The 14,745-nt window shown below is 44.1% G+C and overlaps 1 protein-coding gene across 1 annotated transcript in view; it reads left to right on the top strand.

Annotated features, from left to right (window-relative positions):
• LOC126292004 (uncharacterized) overlaps window positions 1-14,745 on the top strand; it is an 807,472-nt gene that overhangs the window by 684,589 nt on the left and 108,138 nt on the right. The window contains exon 7 of the mRNA XM_049985788.1: window positions 13,127-13,331. Coding sequence (XP_049841745.1) covers window positions 13,127-13,331 — 205 coding nt within the window. The remainder of the gene's footprint in view (window positions 1-13,126; window positions 13,332-14,745) is intronic.

The following is a 14,745-nucleotide window of genomic DNA, read 5'->3' as shown; positions in this document are numbered from 1 at the left end:
CGGCGGCCGGCGTATTCCAGTCACCCATGAATATTAAATTTTCATCTCCCTTCACTATCTTGGGAAGTTTCATTGTTGCTTGGTTTTGTTGAAAGTCTCCGGCATAGGTGTAACGTTCTTGATTCTATCAATCAAAAACTGTTCGACCTAACCGCCACCTGTGTGTCACAGGACTAGAGTTGTCAAGTTTCTGGCTGTTAACGGTCGTCTACACCACTTGCCATCTGCTTTCCTGTTCCACCCGCAAACAGAACGTCTTTGTGCCCCCATTTGAGCCCCAGTCTCGTTCATCTTCGTGGTCCCTAAGCGCTAATGTACGTTGTCGTTAGTAGAGTCGGATGCCGGTTCTCTGAATTTCCTCAAAGAGTGTTCCTGTAAAATAACGTCGACCTTAGCTGCAGGAATTTCCATTTGAATCCCCGAAGCATCTCAGTCATTCGCGCAAGTTGATCGAATCTACTGGTAACAAATTTAGCACTCTGCGTCTGAAATATTTCGATGTCTTTCTTTAATCTGACCTGGTACGGACCCCAAACACTCGAGCAGTACTCAAGAGTGGGTCGCACTCGTTTTCTATATGCGATCTACTTTGCAGATGGCCGGCTGGCGTGTCCGAGCGGTTCTAGGCGCTTTTTTCTGGAACCGCGCGACCGCTACGGTCGCAGGTTCGAATCCTGCCTCGGGCGTGGATGTGTGTGATGTCCTTAGGTTAGTTAGGTTTAAGTAGTTCTTAGTTCTAGGCTACTGATGACCTCAGAAGTTAAGTCCCATATTGCTCAGAGCCATTTTGAACATTTGCAGATAAACCACAGTTTCATAACATTCTTCCAAAAAACCGAAGTCGGCCATTGGCCTTCCCTGTCACAATCTTCATATGCTCGTTCCGTTTCATATCGCTTTGCAGTGTTACGTCTAGATAATTGACGTGACCGTGTCAAGCATTACACTACTCGTGCTGTATTCGGACATTACGGGTTCGTTTGTCCTATTCATTTGCATTAACTTTCACCTCTCTACATGTAGACCTACCTGCCATTTATCACACCATCTAGAAGTTTTGTCTAACACCGAAACGTCCAGATGTCACACACTCAGATCACTACCAAACGTTGTATGTCGATCGAGTATCAGCCAAAACTTCGATTTAGGTCGTACTGTGCGCTGTCGTCCGGCAGAACGGGTGTAAACGTCAACTCAAAGTAACATCAGCAGTACGCAGCACAGCTGTGAATAACTAATACACATAACGTCCGTAGGGTAGAGCGTTAGATCGTCATATCTAGGGTGCTGGGATCATAGCTCAATGATGATAATTTTTTTTTACTGTATCATGCTTGAAAATGTGACACGGGAATGTTAATACTTCCGCTTATGTGATGTAACTGTTTCTTTACTCCACTGTAGCGATTGTTTATGTTTGTTCTGTGAAACTACAAATGCACCAGCTGCTTCATCACGAGTGCTGTCTGTTCTGTCGCACATGTCGGACAGTACACCAAACCTATGTCTGCAGCTGTACACTATAACGAAGCGAAAGCACACTGCCAAAACGACACCGCTACAAAAACTCCTTTGCATTGTTACGTTTCACGAAAATATTCTCCCGTATAAAAGTGTCATGCACACACAGTTAAAACAAATTTTCATAAGTAGGGTTTGAACGCGGGAAGTTTGGCACAATTGACCTAACGCTCTGCCAACTCACCAACGTGAAATCCACAAAACTATCATCCACGGACTCCTCTCCTGTACTTCGTACTTCTGGTGTTATCTTTAATTACCGTTCACGCCTGTTCCATTGAACGACAGTACATAGCACGAAATAAATCGGAGTTTTGGTCGATACTCTTGTCGACACTCTTGTCGACACTCTTGTCGACACACAACGTTTGGTACCGACCTGGATGTCTGTCTCCTAGAGGTTTGGGTGCGCGTAATTTCGTCTCCTCCTACATTCACTCAGCGGCGACACTTCCTCGTGTATCGAAGTCCTGCTTGTCAGTCTGTTTAGCGGTGCTTCAGAGAACGCACAACTAACGCCCGTTCCAACCTAATGACGTAAGCGCAAGAAATAAGCGTGATGAAGAATGAGGAAATATACCATAACAATATATAAAGGGTGACAATTATTGGACTATATGAAATAAAATCGTCGTTAAGTTCTGAACGGTTTTCGTTAGGACGTTCAAACTGCACGGTTGGCCATGAGGCATGATGCCAATTAGTGTGCGCTCTATGGTTTGGTTTAGTGACGAAGCCCACTTTCATTTGGATGGGTTCGTCAACAAGAAAATTGGCTCAATTTGGGGACTGAAAATCCGCACTACGCGCGATCGAGAAGTCTCTTCACTTTCAACGGGTGAATGTGTGGTACGCCACACGTGCAATGTCCAGTCACGGAATAATCGATGCGATGTTACTTTTTGGACGGTGTCCACCGAAGGGTACATGGAGGTTTTGGAAGATGATTTCATCCCCATTATCCAAGGCAACCCTGATTTCCACAGGCTGTGGTCGATACAGGACGGAGCTCGACCCCATTGAAGCAGGAGAGTGTTTGATGCCCTGGAGAAGCATTCTGGCTCTGGAGTACCCAGAGGCCACTGGCGTGGGCCTCAATATTCTCCAGGTCTGAACACATGCGGTACCTTTTTGTGAGGCTGTATTAAAGACAAGGTGCACAGCAATAACACCAAAACCGTCGCTGAGCTGAAAACAGCCATTCAGGAGGTCATCGACAGCATCCATATTCCGACACTTCAGCGGGTCATACAGAATTTCGCTATTCGTCAGCGCCACATCATAGCCATTGACGGCACACATATCGAACATGTCATAACCTACATCCGAATATGTGTAGTGACGTTCACATGTGGAATAAAGTGTCTGTACGGCGTAGTTTGTAACTATTTTTTTTTCATATAGCTCAATAATTATCACCCTGTACCAACCAATCCTATTCTTATGTCTGTGTGCCGAGTTTTTTTCGTATATCGAATGAGCCTGTCACAATGTCACAACCACGCTACACGCAAAGCGAGCTGGGAAAGCAGTCTGTACTTGACTAAAGAAATTTTCTACTTTTTGTTTCATAAGGGCATTGAAATAAATCAGTGGTGACAGATGAAAATTTGTGTCGAATGGGGATTCAAAACCGCATTTTCCGCTTTCCGTGAGCGGTCGCCTTAACTGCTTCGTCTATCCGTGTAGTTCTTCCGTTCGACCCAAATCTCCATACATGCCGCACATTACAGAGCAGTGACCCCTGTCCATTAATCCTTTCCGCTCGCAGCCCTACTGCAATTCCCGCGAATGGTCGGGTAAATTACTCTGCATCTGCACTGAAAGACTGATATGCCGGCAGGCGTAAACACACATGAGTTACAAGGGGCGTGGGCATTGATTTAAATCAATGGGGAAAGTTGAAGATTTGTGCCGGACCGGGATTCGAACCCAGGCCTTGATTCATAGAGGCTGGGGGCTTGTGTATGAAATTGCTGTCCTTTCGGACGTGTCCGAAAGAACAGACACCGCATATATATTACATAAGTATGGCGTCTGTTCTATCGGAGAAGTGTGTCTGTAAGAAGAGAGACAGTGCGTATATCAAGCAGAATGTGCCGATCAGCCGATGCGTAGCCGCCAAGCTTGCTGCCGCTCCTAATAGTGTTGAGACACGTGAGTACGAACGAGAATTTGTCAGGAAGAAGACTGAGCAGTTAGAGTGGAAAATATACGACTCTGTCACTCTTTCTGTTTACAGTACGAGGTATGCACTCCTGCTTTTAAGGAAAAAGTCCGGCCAAATATAACGCCCAGCCCTAGTTTTGGAAATACTCCACAAGGCTGACTCGGATTTCATCTTGTAATCTCTCCCCCCCCCCCCCCCCCCCTCCCCCTTACTGATTGCGTCTATGTCCACATGAAACAATGCCCAGTCCAGGGTAATTAATAAGCAAATACTTTTATGAAGATTTGAGAGGAGCAAAGATTACAATAAACTTTCTGGTTTACTTAGCTTTGTCATGTTGAGATGGCTCCAGTTCTTCTTCTCTAGGGGTCTGATTCTTGAAGTTGAACCTAAATAAATGTGAAGATTGGTGTTGCAGCATATTCTACGTAAATATGTTTTCTCACATTTTAGTATATCACACATTCAGTATTTTCATTTTTCACGTTAACAAAGCCGAAATTACATTGTATGTACAAAAATGCCTCCGATCATGTCAAAAAATGGCTCTGAGCATTATGGGACTTAACTTCTGAGGTCAACAGTCCCTTAGAACTAATTAAACATAACTAACGTAAGGACGTCACACACGTCCATGCTCGAGGCAGGATTCGAACCTGCGACAGTAGCAGACGCGCGGTTCCAGACTGTAGCGCCTAGAACCGTTCGGCCACCCCGCGTTACATTTTTAATTTCGATTATTATTTCATAAATGAACCTAGAAATAAACATAGTAAACAGTACAGAATTGCGTAATTAATAATATAAATTTAAAGTGTGCGAATAATTCGTAATTTCAAATGTTTCTAAAAAATAATTTAATCGTAAATTCAGAACTGGTACTTATCGATTGTAACATCGAAACTAAGATATTTTATAAAGTAATTCCTTTTCGCAAATTTTAGCTTGAAATATAATATACTGTGCATAAAATTATAGGAAAGTTTTTCAGGAAAGGAACTGAGATATTGTTGACCTGTCCAAAATTCGAAAAATAGTACTGGTATCTATAACTACTGTTGAGTAAAAGTAATGGTAGAGGAGGATGTCCCGTTGAAAACCCTCACGAGCGTATCGGAGAGTGTAGTGATCCCAGTTTCGAAATAGTGTCCAGTTGCGTGCGAGGTAAAAAAAAAAAAAAATGGAGGACGACAGAGAGAGAAATGGGGACCAGTAGGGGGAGGGAAGGTTAGTGGGGAGGGGGGAGGGGGGGAGCAGGTAGATCTGACCGGAAGTTCGGCGCAGGCGGCACAATGGAGCATCGGAAGTGACGCGTGGACTAACCGCGCCCTGCCGGAACTTCCGGGAGATTGTTTTCTAGCGCACCCGGTGCATGCTGTGTGTGTGTGTGTGTGTGAGAGAGAGAGAGAGAGAGAGAGAACGGCAGGCAACTGGCTAAGCGACCAGTTGCAGGCCGGCGTGATCGGCACGAGTTTCCACAGTGCCTCGCAAGTTCGGCGCGTGTCGATTTCGTGAGTTGTTACTGGTTCGGGATCGAGATCACGTGGTACTGCGACGCGCGTTTGTTCCGTTGACAGTCGAACCGACATTTATCGCGGATGGGAAGCGTCCAGCAGGTGCACACCAGGACTTCCTCCCGTGGAGGATTCTCCGCGTCTTCTGCGAGGGTCTGACGTCACTATGTGCAGTCGAGTGACGTCAGCGTCTGCTTTCGGTGCGGTGCCATAGTCGCTGTGTTGACCGAGTGTTCTCGCGCCAGTATCTGTCTGCAGTGTGTCGATGTCTGCGTCACTGTGGCTGCTGACGACACGTTCGTGATCGCCTGTGCCCATCCGGAACTGTGGGGCCAGTGTCACCTCCGATATAGTGAGGACTGGAGGCAGTAGACACTTCCCTCCTCTGTATTTAGACTCACATTCTATGAGATCGCCAACCAGATTTAGCTACTCTGCGACGTACCTGTTCCATGGCCTCCCTCAATGCTTAATGCCACGTGCTGGCGTAGTTCTTTCCTCCATCCTTGGCCAACCTCCCGTCTTCAAACCGCAAAATAAGTGAAAAATACATCATTCAAAAAAATACGCAGTAAAAACTGTCTCGTTCAAGTTTACCCTCTTTTCTTGTTATGTCGTGGATGCCGGCAACGTCTTCGCAACAATACAATTTCGCTTTTACTGCCGAGGCAGATCAGCTTCTACCGAGTCTATCGCACGATTTCGCGTTCGTGCGTGTTAACTGATTCAAACTTTCGCCGCACCTTGCCAGCTAGTTATGCTATCGGTGGCTTCTGCACAGATTCTCTCTGGTACTATCCGCTGTCTACACCGTGGATAGAGGCACGCACTAGTATATTGTCAGTTATCTCTCTATTTAAGAAATTTCGCTTTTCTCTCGTTTTTTTTTCAAATATATCTAATTTTGAGAGTACTTAGCTAGCGATACGGCAATAGCAGATGTGACTAGATACTACGATATACAGTAATGAGGCACAACTTACTGTATTAATATTTTCAACCCTCGTTCTGCTATGCAGATTTAGTCTCTTCGTCTTTCCGTGAGGTGAATTCCCGGATGATTCCTTGACCGAATCCCTCTTTCCACCCTTACCTGCTTAGTTCTAAAGCTACTTGTTTGAATTTTGGCCTTTTCTTCCCTGTTTGAATTTTGGCCTTTTTCTTCCTTCCCTTATTAAAATGGCCTCCACAAAAACATTCGAAGACTTCAGTGCAAGATGTTAAAAGCTACAAATGAAGGCTCTAAAGTTATGTAAACACAACACTCAGGTGAACGAATCTGACAACAAGCTGCAGATTGATATTTTAGTCCCTTGAGCATATAGTCATATTCTGAACATTTACATAAAATACACACCGCCAATAGTTTATTTGAGGTACTGAGTAGGTCGCATAATAGCGGCGAGCGCTTCAATTCAAGATTTAAGGTAACAAATAGCTGGTGCGTCTCTCTTCTTACGTGAACACTTTGTCTTTTTTACAGTGTAAACCCAGTCATTGTTCTCGCATTTACCGCGTATTTCTGTCGGTACTTATTACGGAGTTGCTCTAAATGTATAAATTACTTTTTCTGAGATACCTTGTTACTAGGTCGTAGACGATAATTTTCGCTTATCCCAGCAGAGTAACAGAGCACTCCTGGACACCAGGAACGGTGAATACTCGTTTATTAGGCACTCAACAAGCTCTTCTTACTGAATTCCGTAGCAGGGGCCAGCAGAGAGGAGGTGGTCGACATCCTCAACAGTGGGCTATTTCAGTATCCCGTGTGATACAAAAGCCTTGCAAAGCTAGAGTCGCTTTTGTGGAACCACAGTTTCGGTGGTATCTCGACTTCAATTGCTCCGTAGTAACCGCCTTTTAATTGCCTCGATTCGTTCTAGTATTCCTGCCTGAGGAGTTTAATGCGGCATTTAACAAAGATACAAAATTCTTTGTGGGGTAATTTTATACCAGGTATATCTCGAGGTACCTCCGTTAATATTGCTCCCTTCGCAACTGCCTGTACTTTGCTGCACCCGCTGCCACTACCGTCGTCTTCGTGAGATCTCCATTTTCTGTTGTACTGCTCTATTATGTCGATGGCCTAATTGTATCTACTGGCTTGGAAACGTCGGCGATATTTCCGTAACTCATAAAAGAAGAAAGCGTTCATAATAGCCGAGGAAGGGAGAAAGAATGGATGGGTTGTTAGAGAATTGGATTTCAGGTAAAGAAGGACCTCGATGCAACACCGGTTACGGTAAAGAAGTGAACAGTAGAGGCTGGTGGCAGTAATGCGCCGAATGAGTTCCCAGTGGACGGCAAAGAAAGAGGAGCAGAAACGACTGTCGGCGGAGCCACCAGAGAGAAGTTGGATAAAAGAACCGAGGCTAGGGGCGCAGAAACGGTTTCTGTTGCAGGAAGCAGTTGGGTGATCGAGCCGCGTAAGAAGCGAACTGGTGGAGAGGACAAAGAGCTGTGGGGGTGGTTCTGGGTGGCATAGCAAGGGGGGAGGAGCAGGCTGGACGTGTCTACAGCAGGACAGCGGTGATAAAGCTGAAGGCCACGTGTGGACTGTTAGTTGCTTTGGACGGGACAGCAGTGTGCGTGACGTCATACATTACAGTCGTAGCCAGCGAGGAAGGAAGCCATGGTGTCCGACACGCCAACGCGGAAGAGGCTCAAGAACTTCCGACAGGTACAGTAAGTCCGGCTGACAGAAGTGGCGTCGGAATTTCATTTATTGACAAGTGAGTTTTGGAAACAAGGGTGCAAATTTTCGCTCCCTGCGAATTTCCACACCCACATGCGGTTAAAATTGCTTAAGTCCAGTTTTATATATTTTTTAGTGAATTCTGGAGGTGGCAGGGGTAAAATACGGGGAGCGAAAGGCTATTTACAATTTCAGCAAGGGACATGGAAGAGCAGTTGAACGGAATAGAAAGTGTCTTGAAAGGAGGATATAAGATGAACATCAACAAAAGCAAAACGAGGATAATGGAATGTAGTCGAATTAAGTCGGGTGATGCTGAGGGATTACATTAGGAAACGAGACACTTAAAGTAGGAAAGGAGTTTTGCTATTTGGGGAGCAAAATAACTGATGATGGTCGAAGTAGAGAGGATATAAAATGTAGACTGGTAATGGCAAGGAAAGCGTTTCTGAAGAAGAGAAATTTGTTAACATCGAGTATAGATTTGTCAGGAAGTCGTTTCTGAAAGTATTTGTATCGAGTGTAGCCATGTATGGAAGTGAAACGTAGACGATAAATAGTTTGGACCAGAAGAGAATAGAAGCTTTCGAAACGTGGTGCTACAGAATAATGTTGAAAATTATGTGGGTAGCTCACGTAACTAATGAGGAAGTACTGAACAGAATTGGGGAGAAATTTGTAGCAAACCTGAATAGAAGAAGGGATCGGTTGGTAAGATAGATTCTGAGACATCAATGGATGACCAATTTAGTACTGGAGGGTAATTGTGAGAGGGGGGGGGGGGGGGGGTTGTAGAGATGAATACACTAAGCAGGTTCAGAAGGATGTAGGTTGCAGTAGGTACTGGGAGATGAAGAGGCTTGCACAGGATAGAGTAGCATGGAGAGCTGCATCGACAACAACTACTTCTGCAACATTGTCACAAATGAACTGCTAAATGGACTCAAGTCCATGCACTATAAACGCCTTAAAATACTTATAAATTGCGTCTGAAATGAAAAGTGGTGTGACAGCACGTCCATGAATAACAGTAGCAGCAGTTACAGTAGTTGAAGTCACGCAGATGAACCAGGCCACGGCAAACAGTTTTTTTTTCTGTTTCCTCAAAAGTAGAGTCAATAGACTTAAGTTCTTTTACAAGCGATGATTCATATATATTGTGGGTTGTTTACAGCGTGGGGTAGTCTCATGCGAGCCGGGCTTGCTAAGGTTTTATTTTCCTGACATCGATATTCTGATGACAGTAAAAGAAATGAGCCGACTGAAACTCTTAAAGTAGCCCTAGCTACAAGTAAATCATTTTAGAAATCACTCCACGTCAGTACTAACGCATCACTTCTGTCTTGATTTGTAGATCAGATGACTGTATGTTAAACCATAATCTTGTGTTTCTCTTCTGAAGACGGCTGGTGTATTCACTGATTTACAGTGATGACTCAAGCCTACATTTAAAAACATTGTTTTGGATAATTTCTCGAAAACAGATGTTCTACAATCAGTTTGTAACGAAGATTCTGAGAATTACTTTCATTTTCGTCTATTACGTAAGAATACTTATCAAAATAACCTTAATGTATTAAAAATTTAAGTAAGCGCTACATAAATATTAAAAGTTCAATCAATGCCTATATTTTTGTAATTGTTTTATTTTTTTAGATATATAATAAAAATTCTACAAGCAGGCGACTTAACAACATTATGAGTACTCCGTTGCATTTAATATTCAAACTCTCATCTCTGATTCCTCGCCGAACCTCATCTTTATTCCTCCTCTTCAACATCTAACAATAGTCGGCCATCATATTTTCATTACATCTTCACTAGTACCTCTCCTTAATATCGTGCTGAAATTCTCTCAGCTTGTGCTCCAGATTTTCATGGAAGTAGTCAATATGCGAGTGTAGGAAATGGACTTGTACACTCATGCTACAACCAGAATTCTTGAAATTTTTCCAACACAATTTTGACAATATTCTTGTAATTTCGATGTTTTTTATTTCCTAAAAAATCGTCAGGAACAGACCCCAAGGCAGTCCACATCTACATCCGTACTCCGCAAGCCACCTGACGGTGTGGGGAGGAGGGTTCCCTGAGTACCAGTCGATGTATCTTTCCCTCTAAAATACACGGAATTCTCATATTTGTGACTTTTCATCAATTTATGACTTTGACGACCAACAAAAACTTCAGACTTCAATTTATTTTGACTGATAAAGAAAAATTACCGAACAATCAGTTTAATAAGCCACAGCTGCAAAATACTAACACGAATTCTTCACAGACGAAAGGAAAAACTAGTAGAAGCCGACCTCGGGGAAGATCAGTTTGGATTCCATAGAAACACTGGAACACGTGAGGCAATACTAACCTTACGACTTATCTTAGAAGAAATATTAAGGAAAGGCAAACCTACGTTTCTAGCATTTGTAGACTTAGAGAAAGCTTTTGACAATGTTGACTGGAATACTCTCTTTCAAATTCTGAAGGTGGCAGGGGTAAAATATAGGGAGCGAAAGGCTATTTACAATTTGGACAGAAACCAGATGGCAGTTATAAGAGTCGAGGGACATGAAAGGGAAGCAGTGGTTGGGAAGGGAGTGAGACAGGGTTGTACCCTCTCTCCGAAGTTATTCAATCTGTATATTGAGCAAGCAGTAAAGGAAACAAAAGAAAAATTTGGAGTAGGTATTAAAATCCATGGAGAAGAAATAAAAACTTGGCGGTTCGCCGATGAATTGTAATTCTGTCAGAGATGGCAAAGGAATTGGAAGAGCAGTGGAACGGAATGGATAGTGTCTTGAAAGGAGGGTATAAGATGAACATCAACAAAAGCAAAACGAGGATAATGGAATGTAGTCAAATTAAATCAGGTGATGCTGAGGGAATTAGATTAGGAAATGAGACACTTAAAGTAGTAAAGGAGTTTTGCTATTCGGGGAGCAAAATAACTGATGATGGTCAAAGTAGAGAGGATATAAAATGTAGACTGGCAATGGCAAGGAAAGCGTTTCTGAAGAAGAGAAATTTGTTAACATCAGGTATAGACTTAAGTGTCAGGAAGCCATTTCTGAAAGTATTTGTATGGAGTGTAGCCAGGTATGGAAATGAAACATGGACGATAAATAGTTTGGACAAGAAGAGAATAGAAGCTTTGAAATGTGGTGCTACAGAAGAATGCTGAAGATTAGATGGGTAGATCACATAACTAATAAGGAAGTACTGAATAGGATTGGGGAGAAGAGAAGTTAGTGGCACAACTTGACTAGAAGAAGGAATCGGTTGGTAGGACATGTTCTGCGGCATCAAGGGATCACTAATTTAGTATTGGAGGGCAGTGTGGAGGGTAAAAATCGTAGAGGAAGACAGAGATGAATACACTAAGCAGATTCAGAAGGATGTAGGTTGCAGTAGGTACTGGGAGATGAAGAGGCTTGCACAGGATAGAGTAGCATGGAGAGCTGCATCAAACCAGTTTCAGGACTGAAGACCACAACAACAAGAAAAATTTCACAGAAAGGTATTTAAAGCATGATCCATAAATCCCAATTAAACAAGTAATGGTGAAAGCTACGTTTTTTCCCTTTTTTACCACAAGCGTTTCATGCAAATATCTCCTATTTGCCCAGAGTTATAGCGAAGACGAAAAATAGCGACATACGTAAGATTTGTATGCGGGAATGCACTCGACCTATATAGGTCAAATGAAGAACTGGATACTACCTTCGTAGCTCAATTGTGTTACGGGATGCCAGTGTAGCGTAAGTCGCTTTTTTTCGTCTTTGATAGTATCCTGTTCAGGTAACCTGTGTGGGTAGTAATACTAGTGCTGGAGAAGGTGAGAAAAAGCGAAAGCTGTAAAATTTGTATTCGTACTGCACTTGACCAACCCTCCTTCCATATTCATAGAAATATATGAAAGAGGTAAACTGAAGAGTAGGATACTATGCTTAACATTACGTTTTGAATATCAATGTACATGCTGTGTGTCTACCATCTTGTTTCTCTGTCCTGCTTTCCTTTATTTCTCAAAACTCGTCTTTGCTGTTAAATCTGTGCAATACATCATCTCTGATAACTTCTGACGTTGCAAAAACATCGTTTGGTGTTGAGAGTGGCGATATTGTTGGCGACACCCCACATCGATTTCGGCTTATATTGCGGAGCTTTACGCTGTTCTCCAGGCTGTCCAATACATCCGCCGCCATCAGCGGATAAAGTATGTTATCTGTTTAGATTCTATCAGCTCTCTCCTCAGTCTCCAAGCTCTCTACCCTGTCCGTCCTCTGGTCCACCGGATTCAGGACTGCTTACGCTTGCTCCACTTGTGGGGCGTCCTGTGGCGTTCCTCTCGATCCCAGGACATGTTGGCATCTGTGGAAATGAGGCGGCCGTTATAGCGACCAAGGCTGCAGTCTCTCTTCTTCGGCAAGCTATTCGCACGATTCCCTTCGCCGATCTACGGAGCATTTTATGTCGTCGTGTTGCTCTTTAATGGCACTCACATTGGTCAACACTTACCATTAATAAATTGCAGGACTTGAAAGCTCTTCCCTGTGGTTGGACCTCTTCCCCCCGAACTCGTCGCCGGGAGGAGGTAATTTTAACTAGACTCCGTATAAGGCACTGTCTCTTTAGCCATCGACATCTTTTAAGCGACGATCCTCCCCCACTCTGTTCCCACTGCTCTCAACTGTGGACGGGGAAACACCTTTTACTCGAGTGCCCTTATTTTACTCCCTTACGCGCCCATCTACAGCTGTCGCCTGATATATCTTCCATTTTAGCAGATGACACACGCTCAGCCGATTGCCTTCTCTAGTTCATTAGTGCCAGTGAGATGACGTCAGTCATTTGAAGCTCTTTTTGGGGGACAAACAACCCTCCCTTCTATAGTGTTTTTTTTAAGCTTTCATTCTGTTTTTGGTTTCCCCACTTTTGAGTTTCGTTCCCATTGCTGCTGGTTTCCAGTTTCGGTTTTTTTTTTTTTTTTTTTTTTTTTTCCTACCTAAGTCACAGAGCGAGCGCTAATGACAGTAGCAGTTTTGCGCCCTAAAACCATAACAAAAACTTCTGACGTCATTGGTCAAAGTATAGGAGCCTTAGGTCAAAGCTGTATCCCATTCCTCAGTAATTCCAAATGCAGCGTACGTAGCTTTTCTCGAATGTCTCACACCGCGCAGCGTGTTTGGTGAGGCTGACGTTTCGACCTCTGCGTCCCGTCGTCAGGAGCAGCTGCGGAAGCGCAAGGAGGCGGAGGAGCAGCAGGAGGCGCTGAACCGGTCGCTGCGCGGGTCGCGGAAGCTGCAGGCGCTAGAGTCGCGGCCGCACGGGCTCGTCAACGACGCGTACTCGTCGGCCGACGAGGACGACCTGGGCGCCGTCACGGGGCAGCGGCAGCAGCAGCAGCTGGCGGCCGTGCACAGGGTCATCGGTGAGTCACTTCTTTCATTTACTGCACGCTACCCCACAAACATTGCTTTGTTGCGCGGCTTAGAAGTATGCGACGACGAAGCTTCCACCTAAGTCTGCAACATGAGGAGATGCAATTTTGTCATATGATGACCTGATGGAGACCGTGGCTGTGTTAGGACAGCAACCAGCCATTTACTTTCAGTTCCTTTATTCAAAGGGCACCGTTACAGGTTTCGAGTCGCTGTGATTCATCCTCAGACGGTTTACACGCTTTCTTTATGACATGTGTGTTTTTTACGGATTAATTTTCCTAAAATATAAATAATACGTAATTATAAACACGCCACACACAGATGGTTGCGTTACAGATCTTCGTTGCATGTGACTTACGTGAAACGTCGGTTTGGAGTGTTTGTTTCCATAACATTCGTCCAACAGATGTAAATGCATTCCCACTGCATTCTTATTGTTTTGTTGCACACGTAAATTGTTCTCACTAAACACTTTCGATGTGCCCTTTGAATGAAGGTACTGAAAGTAAATGGCTGGTCGCTGTTCTAACACCATTAACATGAGGAGATACATTAGGCAGACCTTTCGACACCCCTGAATTGGTGTTTGCCTGATTTCAGGCGCATAACAGCAGCAAGGTAAAATGTTTGTCCATGTTTCAGAGAAACACTGAAGAGCCAAAGAAACTGGTACACCTGCGTAACATGGTGTAGGGCCCGCGCGAGCACGTAGAAGTGCCACAACACGACGTTGCGTGGACTAATGTTTGAAGTAGTGCTGGAGGGAACTGACACCGTGAATCTTGCAAGGGTGTCCATAAATCCGTAAGAGACGTGGACAGCACGTTGCAAGGCATCCCAGATATGCTCAGTAATATTCATGTCTGGTGAATTTGGTGGCCAGCGGAAGTGGAAAAAAGCAGAAGAGTATTCCTGGAGCCACACTGTAGCAATTCTGGACGTGTGGATGGTCGCATTGTCCTGCTGGAATTGCCCAAGTCAGTCGAAATGCACAATGGACATGAAGGGATGCAGGTGGTCACATAGGATGCTTACGTACGTGTCACCTGTCAGAGTCGTATCTAGACGTATTAAGGGTCCCATATAACTCCAGCTGCAAATCTCCCACACCATTACAGAGCCTCCACCAGCTTGAACAGTCCCCTGCTGACATGCAGGGTCCATCGATTCGTGAGATTTCTTCATACCCTTTGATACGCCGTGTTGAACCCACAGGACAGGACAGGTAGTTGGAATTGTGGTAAGGGGCCAAAATGAGCGGCTGTAAGTTACACTCGAACACACATAACTTTATTTATTTGACCAAACATTACAGTACAAATTCTTGGACTTAGTTATCGGCTGAATACGCTACACTATCTTATGCCTTAAGGGCACAACCACTTTAATTTAAAAAAAAAG

This window comes from Schistocerca gregaria, chromosome 9 (genome assembly GCF_023897955.1).
Source record: "Schistocerca gregaria isolate iqSchGreg1 chromosome 9, iqSchGreg1.2, whole genome shotgun sequence".
NCBI classification, from domain to species: Eukaryota; Metazoa; Arthropoda; class Insecta; order Orthoptera; family Acrididae; genus Schistocerca; species Schistocerca gregaria.
Note: the sequence above shows the minus strand (reverse complement) of the source record. Positions and strands in the feature narration are given on the sequence as shown.